General features: G+C 36.5%; 3 protein-coding genes and 1 non-coding gene across 5 annotated transcripts; 1 reads left to right on the top strand and 3 right to left on the bottom strand.

Moving 5' to 3' along the window:
* Positions 1–296: 296 nt before the first annotated feature.
* Positions 297–1123, bottom strand: LOC106453690 (protein CHUP1, chloroplastic-like). Its single transcript, XM_013802622.2, has 2 exons — positions 662–1123; positions 297–551 (listed from the first exon to the last, which is right to left on the bottom strand). The coding sequence occupies exons 1-2, from the start codon at positions 1121–1123 to the stop codon at positions 297–299; spliced, it is 717 nt and encodes a 238-aa protein (XP_013658076.2).
* Positions 1124–4816: 3693 nt separating this feature from the next.
* LOC106352309 (protein CHUP1, chloroplastic-like) lies at positions 4817–7560 on the bottom strand. The gene is made up of 2 exons (XM_013791962.3): positions 5823–7560; positions 4817–5731 (listed from the first exon to the last, which is right to left on the bottom strand). The coding sequence occupies exons 1-2, from the start codon at positions 6561–6563 to the stop codon at positions 5525–5527; spliced, it is 948 nt and encodes a 315-aa protein (XP_013647416.2). The 5' UTR covers positions 6564–7560; the 3' UTR covers positions 4817–5524.
* Positions 7545–17547, top strand: LOC125584274. 2 transcript variants are annotated; one of them, XM_048752510.1, is made up of 2 exons: positions 7545–7662; positions 7801–17547. In XM_048752510.1, the coding sequence occupies exon 2, from the start codon at positions 9127–9129 to the stop codon at positions 14845–14847; it is 5721 nt and encodes a 1906-aa protein (XP_048608467.1). In that variant the 5' UTR covers positions 7545–7662; positions 7801–9126; the 3' UTR covers positions 14848–17547. The 2 variants fall into 2 exon arrangements, 1 of the variants encoding a protein (XP_048608467.1); XR_007321251.1 differs by having other exon boundaries at positions 7567–16961; positions 17100–17547.
* On the bottom strand, positions 9769–9875 carry LOC125584732. Its single transcript, XR_007321641.1, has one exon. It is a non-coding gene; the product is annotated as a small nucleolar RNA R71 (small nucleolar RNA).
* Positions 17548–18034: the final 487 nt, after the last annotated feature.

Here is an 18034-nt window from a genome sequence, read left to right as displayed (position 1 = left end):
ATTTTTTTTTTAAAAAAATTGATTTTATTGAATTACTATTTGTTAAAAATTATTGAAAATTACAGAAAATGATATTATTACGGTAGTTTAATGTGTTTTTTTAATAGGTGTGAAAATACTAAAAAATTTATCTTTGTAGAACGGAGGGAGGAGATAATAAGTCAGTGTTACAAGAAAAAACATTGTCATGACTAAGGAATTTTGGAGAAATGCTTAAAACATTGAAATTTATGTGAAGCAAGAGACTGTTTCATTTACACGCTAGAACAAGATCTTCTTGAATGAAACATCCCTTCTTAATTAGGCTCCACCTTCCAAGAGTGCCCTCCAACACATATCTTCAGCTTCTTCATGAACCTCTTGGTCCTCTTCCCCCATTCATGCTTCCTATCAGCTACTACTGTCGACAATGCAAGAGCACCCTTATAATTGGTTTCGTTTCTCATCACCTTGTGCCTCAAACAAGCATATCTCCATCTGAGGTAGATCAATTCCGTCTTCAAATCCTTATGCTCTTTTAAGACCCTTCTATGATCTTCTACACTCACCATCTTCGAAACAACAAGCCAATCAACATCACATGAAATCGAATAATTGCCGATAAAAAAAATGGAAAAAGAAATCGAATAATTTAATTTGTATCCTAATAGTCAAAAGTTACCTCTGATTCTGAATTTGACTTCCTCAGTAATTCTTCTTTTTCCTCTAGCAACACATCAAGGTTAGCTTCCAAACCTTTCACTTGATCTTCAAGTTCCTTCACAACGTTGTCCTTTTTCTCAAGTTCATGAAGACACTTTAATAACTTCTTTTCCACGCTAATAATCTTCCTGCTCTTCTCGATTACAACCCGGTGTAATTGCTTCACTCTTCTCCTGAGCTTCCTACTCCTCTCCAGTTCACTCTCTTTTTCTTTTTCTTCTTCTTCCTCTCCATCGTTGTTTCTGCTAGGTGATAAAGACGACTCTTTATTGCTTGTAGAAGAAGTTTCCTCTTTATCTTCTTTCCGGGAAACGAACATGGCTAAGATCAAACCAGTTGCTGATAGTGCAAGTGCAACACCAACTCTCAGAATCACCAGCTTCATAGCCCCTCCTCTTTCTCTTGGACCTGAACTATCCATTACTATCTTCTGTAACTTTCAATTACAAATCTTTCTTTCTTTTAAGAATTAATCACAAATCTTCTTTTTAAGACTTAGTTGCAAACTTTATTTTCCCAGTAAAATTTTTCCTCGTTTGATTATATGATCAAAACTTAGATGAGAGGAGCTGATGGATCTTGTGCGGCTTTGATCATATTTAAATAGTACTGTATACAAAACGCGGTCTTTTATTATAAATTTTATTACAGCTTTGTTGTGGAGGAGCATGTCTTGTAACTTGTAAGACAAGTCTTGTAAGTTTAATTATTATTTTCCCTTAGTGTGTTTCTCTTTTTCTTTTAATTAGGTTTTTATTTATATAAGGGAATCAAATGAGATCGGTTGCTGTTTGACCATTGCTTGCTTATTCGCTTGGGCATCGGAACCTTTAACCTATGTTTCATTAGCCCATATATACAGCTCCTGAAAGAATGCATTCTCTCCACTAACACGACATATGTGTGTACTCACTCGCACGTACGTACGTCATGTGCATATTATGCATGCTATATATGCTGCTATACAAGGGCCATACTGTTACGGCTATTCAAAATTGAAACCCACAAAATATAAAAGTTTAATTCTAAAACAATAAGATTCTAAACACGTATTATACACGACAATTTATTTTGATACGCGTAATCCACGATTATTTTAATTTAATTTCATGGGAAAAAAACTAGAAGTATATCATAAACGACAGATCATATTCACGAACTTGACTGATTTACGAGTCAACTGTTCTCGGAGAAATTAATTGAAAATAATTACTTAACCCTAATTAAACATATAAGTATATAACTAGTCTAGGTGAGAACGCGACTTAACGTGATTAGTTTGTTGGCAAAAAGAATCAACATGATTAATTTACATCTTCAATAGTATAGTCTCTATCAATACATTAGAACCTAAATATATTAATGCGTTTTCATGTCTTCGGTCACATCCACACATTTAGGAACTGAAATCATCGTTCAAATAAACAATTTTCTTGATTGATCTTAAATACATGATGTAATGTCTTCAGTCATACTTTATACATTTAGGGATAAAAGTCAATATATTCAAATACATGTTTTTCCTTGATTTTATGTTTTATTCTATTGTTTCTATTTAAGATAATAGATCATATCCCACACATTTAGGGATTTGAACCAACATTCAAATACGTTATTTTCTTTCGTTTATCTTTTTTTTTTGGAATTGAAAAAAAAAGAAAAGAAGATAAACCAAAGAAATAACGTATTTGAATGTCTTCGGTCATATCTTTACTGAAGAGAAGAAGAAAAGGAGGAGGAGTTAATGGGTGAGGGTGATGATGCTAAGGAGAGAAGAAGAAGAGCCAAAGAGGTTGGCGAAGTAGCACATAAGGCTGTGGAAGGAGGCTCTTCTCATTCTAACATCATTTTACTCATAGAAGACATTATGGAACAAGTGAAATCCAGAAACTGATTAATTTCATTGTTGTTTTAACATACTACTAGACCCTGACCCGCGCGCCAGCGCGGATATGAATTCGGTTTTTGGTTATTTATTTAACAAAATGATGTATTTGTAATATTTGATGTATTATATTCACCAAGTAAATATTTTTTTGGCATCTTAAACCATCTATTTATGATGAATATTCGATATCATATACAAAATTGAACAAATAGACGTAATTAGAGAATTGTAGACGATATATAAAAACAATGGTTATTAATGTAAAATATGAAGAAATATTATATCATTACTTAGTATTGCATAAAAGATTATAAATTAATTATACATGTTTAAAGAAAATAAAATGATTTTTAAACTTCCATGAAAAATTTAACATATTAAAATGGGTGATGAATTAGTCATCAAATTGTAAATAATTTCATAATTTTGTTAATAATAAATTATTTATAGTCTTTTTTTTCGTCAAGATAATTATTAAATGTCCATAACATTAATATGTTAAAATGTCATATTATGAAAGCCCATGTTGTAACCATTTTTTCCGGAAAGTGTAACAAAAAAAATTACCTTTAACTCTTCGTTTTGTTTAAGTTCTGTGTCGATAAAATATTAAAAAAAATTTCTCTATCTTTTCAATGTTCAATTTGAAGCTTATTATGCGAAAATCATACGCAAATATAGGCAATTGGTTGGAATATCTATATCTTTACATTCTTATAAATTTTAAATTTATTGTTTCCTCTTCTGCAAGCAAATCAATTACCGAAGTAATAGATCAATTGGTTGGAATCAAATCTATTCTTATAATTAGTGTAATTATGGTTACAGTTTCTATACTTAATAGGTACATTAAAGATACATTGAAGATATTATGTTTTGATTAATAGAAGATATTGGATTTTGAGTTTGTATTTATTGATTTGTTTTTTAATAAAGCTTAGAAAATCTGTGGGATGATTGGTTGGTTGATACATCGATCCTATAAAGAAAACGAAAACTATAGGTGGTTTGACTATTGTACATCGATCGATGCATGATGTAAGTTGACTATATAAAACTTGAGCATGATCATTTCAAACTAAAGTATAGGTAGGTTATATGCATTTGTTATATTGTACTTAATATATTTTAAATATTACATAAGTCAAGTGATTCACGTTTTCGTAAAAATCAAATTCAGGTTCATTATTGGGCCGTACTCATCCGTAATAAGCTACGTTAAATATGATGTATTTTTAGGTTCATTTAATGACATTAAGTTTAAATTTCATTAAGGAAAACTCATTAATTTAACTGGAAAAGACAAACATTAAAATAGGTAGGTTTATTTAATGACATTAAGTTTAAATTTGATTAATGAAAACTCATTAATTTAACTGGAAAAGACAAACATTGTAGTTTAATTTAATTCTCAGTGGCATGGAAGTGTAAATAAGTTAGAAAATTTAGGGGTACTTTTTAATTGGTACTTCTCTTTTAATAATATAGATGTGAGTTTTATCAAATTATCTTCTTCTTCTTTTTTATCAAATGTGAGTTTTAAGCTCCAACATTTTCCCTAGTCTCAATTCGAATTACTTTTTGATTTGAATGAATTTAAGTTTTTTTTGTGGTACTAATACATGCATTAAGAGATTATTTCTCTACTCCCAAACCAAAACCTCATATACCCTCGAGCTTCTTACTTCCACACTTGGTCATAAGACTTAGTTAGTTTCTAACATTCTTCTCCACCATTCTCTGTTGCACCTGCCAAGACATATGAGAATCTCCATGCCTTCTTTTGTTCTTCTCTCTCCACACTGCATAAATCTCCCCTTGCAAAGCATATCTAAGGCAAAAAGTTTAACCTCCCATGATTCTTCTCTATGATAATCAACTTGATCTCACTCCATTAAGTTGTGTCGGCACTGTGAAGTATTCCTTTCGTGAGAAATTCCCATACATGAGATGAATAGATGCACTCAAAGTCAAGAACAAGTGATCACGCTACTCCGAACTGTTATTGCAGTGAACACAGCTTGTATCAATTCGATTTACTTTTTTTCGTACTCCAATTCGAGTTCTAGCACTCTTCTTTACTCTAGTTTCAAATAGGCGCAACACTTACGTAACCAAAAGCTTTGGCTTCAATACTATAGAACATGTGTTTCTTAACCAGTTAATGCTAACTGAAATACTTCTCCTAGATTATGGGAGACCAGAGTTCAAATCCTTCCACTGAAATTTCAGGATTGGAAAAAACAATTCAGTATTGGCTGGTGGCTATTATGAATGTTATATATAAATAAATAACACAAAAAAAAACTCCTACAGTATTTTGTAGTTCATTTTTCACATGTATGAGATTTGAGGACCTCCCTAGATAATACAAGGGTTCTAAAAATATAAAGTAAATAAAAATTATTAAAAATGTGTATCCTCGTCAGATTTCTATAAAGTCGTGAACTTTCAGAGCTAAGAGGCGAGCAAGTTACCAATGGAAAGCGATGAAGAAGAGCAGATGGTTTTCTTGGATCGTACAACTCGAGCAACTCGAGCTTCTACTTGATCAATGGGCTTAACCCACGCAAGCTTAGCTTGTAGCTGTGACCATTGGAGGTCTATTTTGTATAAAACCATCCACAATAAATCATTTTCATGATTAGTAGAGCCTTTTTTTAATTCAGTAGTTTGATTAACGATGGAGAAAAGAACTTGTAAAAGATCTTTAAATAATTGATAAGACGATTCAGTGTGGTTGAATATTCATAAAACTGATAAAATTGCTGGTTATAGAATTGTTGATAATTATTACATAGATAATAAGTCAGTGTTACAAGAAAAAACATTGTCATGACTAAGGAATTTTGGAGAAATGCTTAAAACATTGAAATTTATGTGAAGCAAGAGACTGTTGAATGAAACATCCCTTCTTAATCAGGCTCCACCTTCTCAGAGTAACCTCCAACAGAACCCCTTCCCCCATTTATTCTTATTATCAGCTGCTACTGTCAATTCAAGAGCACCCTCATATTTGGTTCCGTTTCTCAAGAGAACCTCCTTCCTCAAACAAGCATTGATCCATCTCAGGTAAGTCACTTCTGTCTTCAAATCCTCATGCTTTTCTAAGACCCTTCTATGATCTTCTACACTCACCATCTTCACAAAAGCCAAAAAAAAAACATGCCAATCAACATCAAATGAACTCGAATAATTGAATTTGGATCCAAAGAATCAAATTAAAAGTTACCTCTGAATTTTCTGACGATTTCATGTATACTTCTTTTTCCTCTTGCAACAAATCAAGGTTGGCTTTCAAATCTTTCACTTGATCTTCAAGTCCCTTCACAAAGATATTCTTTTTCCCCAGTTCATGAAGACACTTCAATAACTTCTTAACACTCTTCCTGCTCTTCTGGTTTACAACACGGTGTAATTGCTTCACTCTTATCCTGAGCTTCTTTGTTTCTCCCTCAAGAAGCCAATTCTTTGATCTCAACTCTTGGATTTCTCCAACCAGTTTACTATACACGATCACCAATTCTTGGCCCCTCTTGAGTTCTTCCTCCATGGCCGAAACTTCTCTACGGAAGAAATCTAATTGAGACCTTTCAAGAACCAACATGCTTTTTTGCTCCATTAGCATGGCTTCTTTGTCTTTAAGAAAACAATAATGTTCGAAACGCAACTCCGTCTCGTGTTTCTTCTTCTGAAGTTCCTCTAGTCTCGAATTCAAGATGATAATCTCTCGCTTTTGATGATCAACAAGACTCTCTTTTTCTTCGTTTTCTTCTTCTTCTCCATCGTTGTTTCTGCTAGGTGATGAAGAAGACTCTTGATTGCTTGCACAAGAATTTACCTCATTATCTTCTTTCCAAGACTCGAACCTCGCCATGATCAAACCAGTTGCGGATAATACAACAGCAATACAAACTCTGAGATAAACCGGCTTCATAACTCCTCCTCCTTCTCTTGGACCTGAACCATCCATTACTATATTCTGTAAATTTCAATTACAAATCTTTCTTCTTTTTTTTAGAATTAGTTACAAATCTTTATTCTCTCAGTAAAATTTTTTTCCTCGTTTGATTATATGATCGAAACTCAGAATAGATGAACTGATCGATAATGTGCGGCTTTGATCATAGTTAAATAGTGTATACGATACGCGGTCTTTTATTATAATTTTATTACAGCTTCTGTTGTGGAGGAGACGTGTCTTGTAAGATTATTCTTTTCCCTATGTGTGTACCTATTTGTTTCCTTTTAGTTAGGTTTTTAATTTTTGACCATTGCTTCCTTACTCGCCTGGGCATCGAGCCTATGTTTGATTAGCCCATACAGCTCCTGAGAGAATGCATTCTCCACCTTACAAGACATATTTGTGTACTCACTCTCACGTACGTACGTAACGTGCATATTATGCATGCTATGCTGCTACGAGTGCCAAACTGTTACGGCTAATCAAATTGAAACCCACAATTATGCAAATCTGATTCAAAACACGTATTATACACTATAAATTTTTTTATACGCGTAATCCACCGTTATTTTAATTTAATTTCATCAAGCAAAAAAAAACTAGAAGTATATCATAAACGAAAAAATCATATTCAAAAACGCGACCTATTTGGATGATTTGGGATCAATTACGCGTCAATGTTGTCGGAGAAATAATGAAAAAGAATGACGTGCCTAATTATAACTAGTCTACGCCCGTGAGAACACGACTAACGTGATTAGTTGATGTGTTGTGATTTTGCATAGTTTTAGCTTTGTTATTTCATATATATTCATGCATTAACCTTACATTTATTTGCATTTAGAGTCTATTGCATGTACATTTGCATCTTGTAGGTGTTGGATGAATTGTTTGGAGTTTTGGAGGTGATTAGAGCACAAAAGGAGCTTTCGAGGAGTCTTGAACCGAACGTGTGAAAGACAAGCATGGATGAAGGTCTTAAAGATATCTTTTGAAACTTGTCTTTTTGGAAGACATGGTAAATTGAGTTAGCTTTACAATGGAGGTGGTTTCAAGTCGTTTGGAGCTGTATTGAGGGATTTATGATCAAAATACTACACACATATCAGTATGACATTCCTAGCGGCCACCCTAGCAACATCAACAATAGCCTTCGAATTTTAAGCCTTTAGACTCATTTTTATTCACTTAAAACCTATAAAACTCATTACTATTCATTATTCTTCTTATTTTTGGTATTCTAAAGGTGTGTGCAACATGGAGAAAGTGGAGAAAACTTTAATGAGTGAGTTTTATCTCTTTAAAGCTTGCAACATGGGGGATGGGTTGTCTATCATGAGTTTGGTGGCTCTTTTGGCCTAACTTTCTCTACCTTTTCTGAAGAGGCAAGACTACTTTGGCCATATGAAGGGGCAAAAGGTGTTCTATAATGGAAGAAAGTGGAGAATAACTTTTATGAGTGTGTTTTATGCTTTATGCTTTCACATGATGGATGTGTTGTCATCCTCCTTTACTTAGGCTATAAAAGAGACTGCAAGGGGAAGGAGGAAGACACAATACACAGAGTACAATACAACAAAGAGTAGAGAGTGAAAGTTTTATAGTTTCATATTTTGTATTTTGAGAGTTTGAGAAAAAACATTTGTTCTTGGAGTGTTCTTGAAGTTTATGTTATAAAGTCTTGTTTTCCTTTAGCCATTCTCTTCATCTAATTTCTGTTTTTTTGTTTTCATATATCATATCATCTTGGTTATGCTTCTATCCATCATGGGATTAAGTGTAAACAAGATGATTAGTGAGTAATCACCCTTAGGATCAATGGGTTAGGTAGATTAATGGGTGATTAGGGAAGAGTTAAGGTGTTCTAATGGTTAAATGCTTAGATTTCTATGCTTACTAAGTATTCTTAATGCTAGATTAATTTTGGCCATTTTAATCTAGATTCTAAGTGTTTGTAGGGCATCGAAAGTGTTTGCATAATGCTTGAATGGACCTAGTAAAGCTCTAGCTTGAATAACCAAGGAATTGTTGTTAGGATTGCTAGATGGTTAGTAGACTAGAACTTAATGTATGTTTGAGTGAACAAAACGAACGGAAGTTGATGTTTAGTTCATAATTGCATAAGGGTTTCTACCACGGGAGTGGATTAATCTAAATTGAATGAAATCTAGACCTATAGAAAGTTAAGATTATTTGAAGTTAGACGCCTTGATTTAGAACTATCACCTTGAAATCAATTGCCTATATACCCATTGGTTCTTCTTTGTTATATTTGAATTAAAACTCAAGTTATTTCGCACTATTACTTGTTACAAACAAACATCATTTGATTGCACTTAGATTGAGATAAATGGCTTGCATTCTTAGTGCTTAGAATCACTAGAGATTGGATTGACATCTTAAGTACTACAACACTTAAGGATTAAACTTATCCTTTATCAAGTTTTGGCGCCGTTGCCATTCTCTAGATTGATTTTGACATTAGGATTTGGTCATTACTTGAGACTAAGTCTTATTTTTCATTTTTAAGTTACTAATTATCTATCTTCATCTCTATTTGGATGACAGGTGCATGAACTTGAGAAGCAAAGGATCAACAAATCTTGCACCAAGAGTGGACAACATCAAAGCCTTAGAAAGAGAGTTGGGAAGACAGAGAAGAGAAAGAGAAAAGCAAGCCCACTTACATAGATTGGGGCTTGAGATGGAGAGAAACCCGAATCAACCGGAAGGTGTCTATGAAGTTGATGATCATAGACAAAATGTCCAAGGAGTTCCTCCTGGAGCTGCTCAAGAGGAACATGGCCAAGGAGCTGCAAACCTTAGGCCTCAAAATCAACAACGCCTGGGAAGATCCATTGGCACTTATGATCAACCTAACATAAATGGGAATAGGTTGGGCATTAGGGCACCGCCAGTTGCCAACAACAATTTCGAGATCAAGTCAAGCCTCATCAACATGATTGAAAACAACAAGTACCATGGACTTGCCTTGGAAGACCCACTAGATCACCTTGACAGATTTGATAAGTACTGTGGCTTGTCAAAAACAAATGGAGTTTCAGAGGATGCTTTCAAGCTCAGATTGTTTCCCTTCTCTTTGGGAGACAAGGCTCACACTTGGGAGAAAAACATCTCAAGTGATACTATCACCACTTGGGATGAATGCAAGAAGGCCTTCCTCAACAAGTTCTTCTCAGCTACAAGGACTGCCAACCTTAGAAATCAGATCTCTGGTTTTCAACAAAGAGGACTTGAAGGATTTTTAGACGCATGGGAGAGATTCAGAAGCTACCTGTCTCAATGTCCTCACCATGGCTTCAACAATGAGAGCTTGCTAAGCACTTTCTACAGAGGAGTCTTGCCTAAATTCAAAAGCCAGCTTGACACTGCAAGCAATGGAAACTTCTTGGGGAGGACTGTGGAAGATGCTTTAGAACTCTTGGAGAACATGACACAGAGTGACTCTGTCTACAATGATGAATATGATAGAAGAGACAGAGGTGGTGGAGGAGAAGATATGACCACAAAGAGAGAGCTGAAAGCACTTCAAGACAAGATTGACATGCTACTATCAGAAAAGACCAAGAAAGAGGAGTTACATATGGTTGCTGAAGTTGATAGAGTAGAATGCCAAGAAGATATGTACTATGTCAATGCTCAGGGTACATGGTACAAGAAGGAGCCTGACTATCAATACCAGAACAACTACCAACAGAAACCCTTCTACAACAACCAACAGAAGCCATTCAACAACTACCAGCCAAGACCATTCTACAACAATCAGCCTAAGCCATTCTACAACAACAACCAAGGTGGTTACCAACCCAAACAGAACTTCCCTCCTGGATTCTCACCAAAACCAAGTCAACCTGCACAAGACCAAGCTGGATCATCAACACAACCTCCACAAGAGAGTAGTACTGAAGCTATGCTGAAACAATTATTGGAGGGACAAGCAAGAAGTGAGAAACAATTAGGGTATGAGCTGAAAAATCTCCACAACAAGATTGATGGGAATTACCATGATCTAAACAACAAGTTCAAAGCCTTGGAGAACCAGTTTGTCTCTATGACAGCCAGCTCAAGTCGCCAACAAGGTTCCCTACCTGGAAAGCCTGAACAAAACCCAAAGGAGACAATAAAGGCAATCACCCTAAGGAGTGGAAGAGAGTTGCCTCCTAAAGTTCTCATTAAGGATAATGAGAAACAAGGTGGGGAGGTGGTCATCAATGTAGATGATGATGTGGTGATTGTGGATGAGAAGACTAATGAGGAAATCTTGGAGAAGATAGTTGAAGCTAAGGGCAAGAGAAAGATTGGAGAGGAGAAAGTTGAGAACAAAAATGAGGCTGCTACATCAACAAAGGAGAAATTGTTCACTCCTCCTCCCTATGAGCCAAAGCTTCCCTTTCCTGGAAGATTCAAGAAGCAACTCCTAGAGAAGTACAAAGCCTTGTTTGACAAGCAAATGAGTGAAGTTCATCTCACCATGCCCATAATTGATGCATTTATGCTGGTTCCACAATACAGCAAGTTCTTGAAAGATGCTGTAGAACAAAAGAAGAAAGAGATGGAAGGGATGGTGATTCTTACTCATGAGTGCAGCGCCATTATTCAGAGACTGACTGTCCCAAGGAAGCTAGAAGACCCTGGTAGTTTCACCCTGCCATGCGCCATTGGACCTTTGACATTTGAGAGATGTCTATGTGATTTGGGAGCAAGTGTCAGCCTCATGCCACTATCCATTGCCAAGAAGCTTGGGTTTACACAATATAAAAAGTGCAAGATCTCTTTGGTGCTAGCTGATCGATCTGTCAAGCTCCCCATTGGCATCCTAGAAGATCTTCCTGTCAAGATAGGAAATTGTGAAGTGCCTACTGACTTTGTAGTGCTTGAGATGGATGAAGAGCCTAGAGATCCTTTGATCTTTGGAAGACCTTTCTTGGCAACTGCTGGAGCAATGGTGAATGTGAGAGATGGCACAATTGATCTCCACCTTGAAAAAGATCACACTCTCCATTTTGATATCAAGGAGATGATGAAGAAGCCCACAACTCAAAGAGAAATATTCTACATTGATGAGATGGATGTCTTGGCTGATGATTTCCTTGAGGAGTTAGCGATTGAGGACTCTCTTCAACATGCCCTGACCATTGAAAGAGAGACCCAAATGATTGAAAACAAGGAGAGTGATGAGCTAGTAAGAAGGCTAGATGTTCACCTTGAGGAGGATGGAGAAGATGAGTTCATGGAGTTGCCACAAGTGACTCAACATGCTGCCTCAGCAGACATTCAAGAGAACCTCCATGAAGCTGATTGGAGTGAGCTCAAGGCACCAAAAGTGGAGCTTAAACCTCTTCCCGATGGTGTAAGGTATGCTTTCCTTGGACCTAATGAGACATATCCTGTCATTGTGAGTAGTGAGCTGACTGAGAATGAATTGTCTATGCTTTTAAATGAACTTAAAAAGTATAGAAAAGCACTAGGATACTCACTTGATGACATTAAAGGAATCTCACCATCTTTGTGCATGCATAGGATACATCTAGAGGATGAATCTAAAACTTCAATTGAACACCAAAGAAGATTAAATCCTAATTTGAAAGATGTTGTTAAAAAAGAGATAATCAAATTGTTAGATGCTGGTGTGATCTATCCTATCTCTGATAGCAATTGGGTTTCACCTGTGCATGTAGTTCCTAAAAAGGGTGGCATAACAGTTGTTAAGAACGAAAATGATGAGTTAATACCAACAAGAACAATAACTGGACATAGGATGTGCATTGACTATCGAAAACTGAATGCAGCCTCTAGAAAGGATCATTTCCCTTTACCATTCATTGATCAGATGTTAGAGAGGCTAGCTAACCATCCCTATTATTGTTTCCTTGATGGATACTCTGGATTTTTCCAAATCCCTATACACCCAAATGACCAAGAGAAAACGACATTCACTTGTCCTTATGGTACCTTTGCATATCGAAGGATGCCATTTGGACTGTGCAATGCACCAGCAACATTCCAAAGAGCAATGATGTCGATTTTCTCTGATCTTATTGAGGATGTAATGGAGGTGTTTATGGATGATTTTTCTGTATACGGTTCTTCGTTTGCTACTTGTTTGTCAAATCTTTGCAGGGTATTACAGAGATGTGAGGACACTAACCTGGTGCTCAATTGGGAGAAGTGTCACTTCATGGTCAAGGAAGGGATTGTTCTTGGACACAAAGTTTCTGAGAAAGGAATTGAAGTGGACAAAGCCAAGATAGATGTCATGGTTGGTCTAGCTCCACCAAGAACAGTGAAGGATATAAGAAGCTTCCTTGGCCATGCTGGTTTCTACAGAAGGTTCATCAAAGACTTCTCCAAAATAGCTAGACCATTGACCAAGCTGCTGTGCAAGGAGATCATCTTCAACTTTGATGAAGAATGCCTAGAAGCCTTTAAGAAGCTGAAGGAGGAGCTCACCAGTGCCCCAATAGTTCAACCACCAGATTGGAGTCTACCCTTCGAAATCATGTGCGACGCCAGTGACTATGCTGTGGGGGCAGTCTTGGGGCAAAAGAAGGACAAGAAGACACATGTGATCTACTATGCTAGTAGAACACTTGATGATGCCCAAATGAAGTATGCCACAACTGAGAAGGAGCTGTTGGCAATTGTCTATGCCTTCGAGAAGTTCAGGAGCTACCTGGTAGGGTCTAAGGTCATTGTATACACTGATCATGCTGCACTACGACATCTACTAGCCAAGAAGGATGCCAAGCCAAGGCTGCTCAGATGGATATTAATACTACAAGAGTTTGATCTCGAAATCAAGGACAAGCCAGGAGTGGAGAATGGTGTAGCTGATCACCTTTCAAGATTAAGAGTGGAGTGTGGGATTCCTATTGATGAGGGACTCCCTGAAGAGCAGATTATGGCTATAGAAGCAATGGTCACAGCTTGTGAGACTGGAAGGAAGATTGAAGAAATGAAGGCAATTGATGAAACAGGCCCATGGTATGCTGATCTAGTGAACTACTTGGCATGTGGAAGGGAACCATTGAATCTGACAGGCTATGCAAGGAAGAAGTTCTTCAAGGATGTGAAGAGATACTACTGGGACGAGCCTTACCTCTACACTCTTTGCAAAGATCAAATCTATAGAAGAGTAGTAGCTCAAGAGGAGGTGGAAGGAATCCTCACACACTGCCATGGATCAGCCTATGGAGGTCACTTTGCCACCTTCAAGACTGTCTCCAAGGTGCTACAAGCAGGATTTTGGTGGCCCCATATGTTCAAAGACACACAAGAGTTTGTGTCAAGGTGTGACCCATGCCAAAGGAGAGGGAACATCACCAAGAGAAATGAGATGCCTCAAAATCCTATCTTGGAAGTGGAAGTGTTTGATGTGTGGGGCATTGACTTCATGGGACCATTCCCATCTTCCTATGGTAATGAATACATTCTTGTTGCTGTGGATTATGTCTCCAAATGGGTGGAAGCTATAGCCAGCCCAACCAATGATGCTAAGGTTGTCCTCAAGATGTTCAAGAGCATTATCTTCCCAAGGTTTGGAGTCCCAAGAGTTGTGATCAGTGATGGAGGCACCCACTTCATCAACAAACTTTTTGAGAACCTTCTTAAGAAGAATGGTGTCAAGCACAAGGTGGCAACTGCTTATCATCCCCAAACAAGTGGCCAAGTTGAGATTTCCAACAGGGAGATAAAGTCCATTTTGGAGAAGACTGTGGGGACAACAAGGAAGGATTGGTCTACAAAGCTTGATGATGCACTTTGGGCCTATAGGACTGCTTTCAAGACACCCTTGGGAACCACTCCCTTCAATCTTGTCTATGGGAAAGCTTGCCATCTGCCAGTGGAGCTTGAGTACAAGGCATTATGGGCTGTTAAGATGCTGAACTTTGACATCAAGAGTGCCAAAGAGAAAAGACTTTTCCAACTCCATGAGCTTGATGAGATTCGACTTGATGCTTTTGAGAACTCAAGGATTTACAAAGAAAAGACCAAGGCATTCCATGACAAGAAGATCCTGAAGAGGGAGTTCAACATTGGAGATCAAGTGTTGCTCTTCAACTCTCGATTGAAGTTGTTCCCTGGAAAACTTAAGTCAAGATGGTCCGGCCCTTTCAAGATCAAAGAAGTGAGGCCATATGGAGCAATTGTGCTTTGGAACAAGACCGGTGGGGACTTTACAGTGAATGGCCAAAGAGTCAAGCTGTACATGGCGGCCACACCTGAGAAGGAAGGAACCTCGGTTCCACTTACCGATCCCAAACCAGCCTAAACCAAAAAGGGGTAGTCAAGCTAGAGACTTAAAACAAGCTCACTTGGGAGGAAGTCCCACATCTATCCCTATATATATTACTGTTTAACTTGTGTGGTTTTTCTTTTGTGTGTTTGATAAGTGTGTTTAAAATTTTCAGGTGATTCTCCACTTAATCAAAGAAGAAAGATGGCCATCCAGCAAACCTACAAGTGTTAAAATTATTCAACTCCATCTAGCAACTCCAAGCTAAGTGTCTCTACAACCATTGGAAATATATAGTTTTCATGTTTGTTTCTTCTAGACCTCTTCTTTCACCTTGCTCTCACACAAGAGACTGTGTGAAGTAAGTGTGGGGGGGAGAGTCTACTTATCTCACATGTTTTCTGTTTTGTTTACTTGTCATAAGCATTGCATATCCATTTGCATAGAAAATCCATAAAAATTTGCAAAATTCCAAAAATTACAAAAAAAAAAACATTTAGTTATATCATTTGCATCTTTAGGTTTGAGTCTAGATCATATAGAATGCATAGGTAAAATCCTTACAAAGGACTCATGCAATGAACTCATTGTTGATACCCTTTTGAATCATAATAAGTAGCTTGAGCTTCTTCTGAATTTCTTGTAGACTTCGAGCCTTGAAAACTCCTCTTAAGACTCATTGAATCTTACTCTTTGAAACCAACTCCGATCTTAGTTGACTTAAATGAACTTAATGCTTCTTGCTTATGGTCTCTTGAGTACTAAATCATGGCTTTACACACACTTGAGCTTGTATAAACCGTTTTACCAATCTTTTTGACAACTCAAGTGGTAGTCCATACCCTAAACCCTTCCCTTCTTTCAAACCATCATTAATTGTTGAGTGAGGTCTTTTTGTGAAAGCTTGTCATGTGCAAAATCTTGAAAGTATTAGGAGCGACATTGATTTGTTCTCATCTCTTGCTAGCATTAGGACCTCTTTTGGGCTAGCATCTAGGATGGTGGTTGGAATGATGTGCTTTAATTATTTTGATCTTGGGGATTGAATTGGGAAAGATTATGTAAAGGAAATGAATCAAAAAGTGTGTCTAAAACAATTAAAAAAAAAATAAAAAAAAATTAAGAAGATAGCTCAGATTGTGTCAATAAAAACCCCAAAAAGAAAAAAAAAGAATGGGGAAAAGAAAATTTTGAGCTAAGATACATAGTTGTTAAGACAAAGAAAAGAAAAGAGAAGAAAAGAGTGTTCATTGGGTAAGAGATGAAAATGGGTGTATATTTGGGATTTGAGATGAAGAAAAGAAAGGGTAGAACTTAAAAATTGTCTAGGAAAAGGGTAGAATGATGAGAACCGATTTATGTATGCATTAATTGCTTCTTTTCTTAGATAAATTTTGCATAATGATCAAGCTCCTATTCTTGAGTGTAAGTCACCATAGCAAAAAGTATTTGGACCCTTCTCATTCTTCACATTAAGCCATTTTTTCTCACCAAACCAAATGATTTGGACCAATTGGCAATTTGCGAGAATTCACTTATGATATTTCTTATTGAATGTGAGAGTTGGTTGATTTGAGGATTCATGATAATGAGTTAAAAGATCAAAGGAATTGATAGGCCTAGAGAAGTTAGAGCTAATAAAAACATTTTGCTCTTGCTATTTGGTATGATTTTGTAAGGATATCACAACGATGGCATTGAAGAGTTTCTTAAGGTCATGAATTTCCATGTGTGTATTGAAACATCACTTCCCATGTTCTTGAAAGTTTACTTGAGGACAAGTAAAGGACTAGTGTGGGGGAGTTGATGTGTTGTGATTTTGCATAGTTTTAGCTTTGTTATTTCATATATATTCATGCATTAACCTTACATTTATTTGCATTTAGAGTCTATTGCATGTACATTTGCATCTTGTAGGTGTTGGATGAATTGTTTGGAGTTTTGGAGGTGATTAGAGCACAAAAGGAGCTTTCGAGGAGTCTTGAACCGAACGTGTGAAAGACAAGCATGGATGAAGGTCTTAAAGATATCTTTTGAAACTTGTCTTTTGGGAAGACATGGTAAATTGAGTTAGCTTTACAATGGAGGTGGTTTCAAGTCGTTTGGAGCTGTATTGAGGGATTTATGATCAAAATACTACACACATATCAGTATGACATTCCTAGCGGCCACCCTAGCAACATCAACAATAGCCTTCGAATTTTAAGCCTTTAGACTCATTTTTATTCACTTAAAACCTATAAAACTCATTACTATTCATTATTCTTCTTATTTTTGGTATTCTAAAGGTGTGTGCAACATGGAGAAAGTGGAGAAAACTTTAATGAGTGAGTTTTATCTCTTTAAAGCTTGCAACATGGGGGATGGGTTGTCTATCATGAGTTTGGTGGCTCTTTTGGCCTAACTTTCTCTACCTTTTCTGAAGAGGCAAGACTACTTTGGCCATATGAAGGGGCAAAAGGTGTTCTATAATGGAAGAAAGTGGAGAATAACTTTTATGAGTGTGTTTTATGCTTTATGCTTTCACATGATGGATGTGTTGTCATCCTCCTTTACTTAGGCTATAAAAGAGACTGCAAGGGGAAGGAGGAAGACACAATACACAGAGTACAATACAACAAAGAGTAGAGAGTGAAAGTTTTATAGTTTCATATTTTGTATTTTGAGAGTTTGAGAAAAAACATTTGTTCTTGGAGTGTTCTTGAAGTTTATGTTATAAAGTCTTGTTTTCCTTTAGCCATTCTCTTCATCTAATTTCTGTTTTTTTGTTTTCATATATCATATCATCTTGGTTATGCTTCTATCCATCATGGGATTAAGTGTAAACAAGATGATTAGTGAGTAATCACCCTTAGGATCAATGGGTTAGGTAGATTAATGGGTGATTAGGGAAGAGTTAAGGTGTTCTAATGGTTAAATGCTTAGATTTCTATGCTTACTAAGTATTCTTAATGCTAGATTAATTTTGGCCATTTTAATTTAGATTCTAAGTGTTTGTAGGGCATCGAAAGTGTTTGCATAATGCTTGAATGGACCTAGTAAAGCTCTAGCTTGAATAACCAAGGAATTGTTGTTAGGATTGCTAGATGGTTAGTAGACTAGAACTTAATGTATGTTTGAGTGAACAAAACGAACGGAAGTTGATGTTTAGTTCATAATTGCATAAGGGTTTCTACCACGGGAGTGGATTAATCTAAATTGAATGAAATCTAGACCTATAGAA

The sequence above is a fragment of the Brassica napus genome, chromosome C3, assembly GCF_020379485.1.
Source record: "Brassica napus cultivar Da-Ae chromosome C3, Da-Ae, whole genome shotgun sequence".
NCBI lineage: Eukaryota > Viridiplantae > Streptophyta > Magnoliopsida > Brassicales > Brassicaceae > Brassica > Brassica napus.
The sequence above is the reverse complement of the archived record's forward strand: the minus strand, read 5'-3'. Positions and strand labels throughout refer to the sequence as shown.

What these genes read in the sequence shown, in the direction of transcription:
- LOC106352309 (XM_013791962.3), bottom strand. Translation starts at nt 6,563, where the DNA reads ATGGATGGTTCAGGTCCAAGAGAAGGAGGAGGAGTTATGAAGCCGGTT. An exon ending in AATCGTCAGAAAATTCAGAG is followed by an intron (nt 5,732 to 5,822) that starts GTAACTTTTAAT and finishes GCTTTTGTGAAG; the next exon opens with ATGGTGAGTGTAGAAGATCA.
- LOC106453690 (XM_013802622.2), bottom strand. Translation starts at nt 1,123, where the DNA reads ATGGATAGTTCAGGTCCAAGAGAAAGAGGAGGGGCTATGAAGCTGGTG. An exon ending in AGTCAAATTCAGAATCAGAG is followed by an intron (nt 552 to 661) that starts GTAACTTTTGAC and finishes GTTGTTTCGAAG; the next exon opens with ATGGTGAGTGTAGAAGATCA.
- LOC125584274 (XM_048752510.1), top strand. Translation starts at nt 9,127, where the DNA reads ATGAACTTGAGAAGCAAAGGATCAACAAATCTTGCACCAAGAGTGGAC.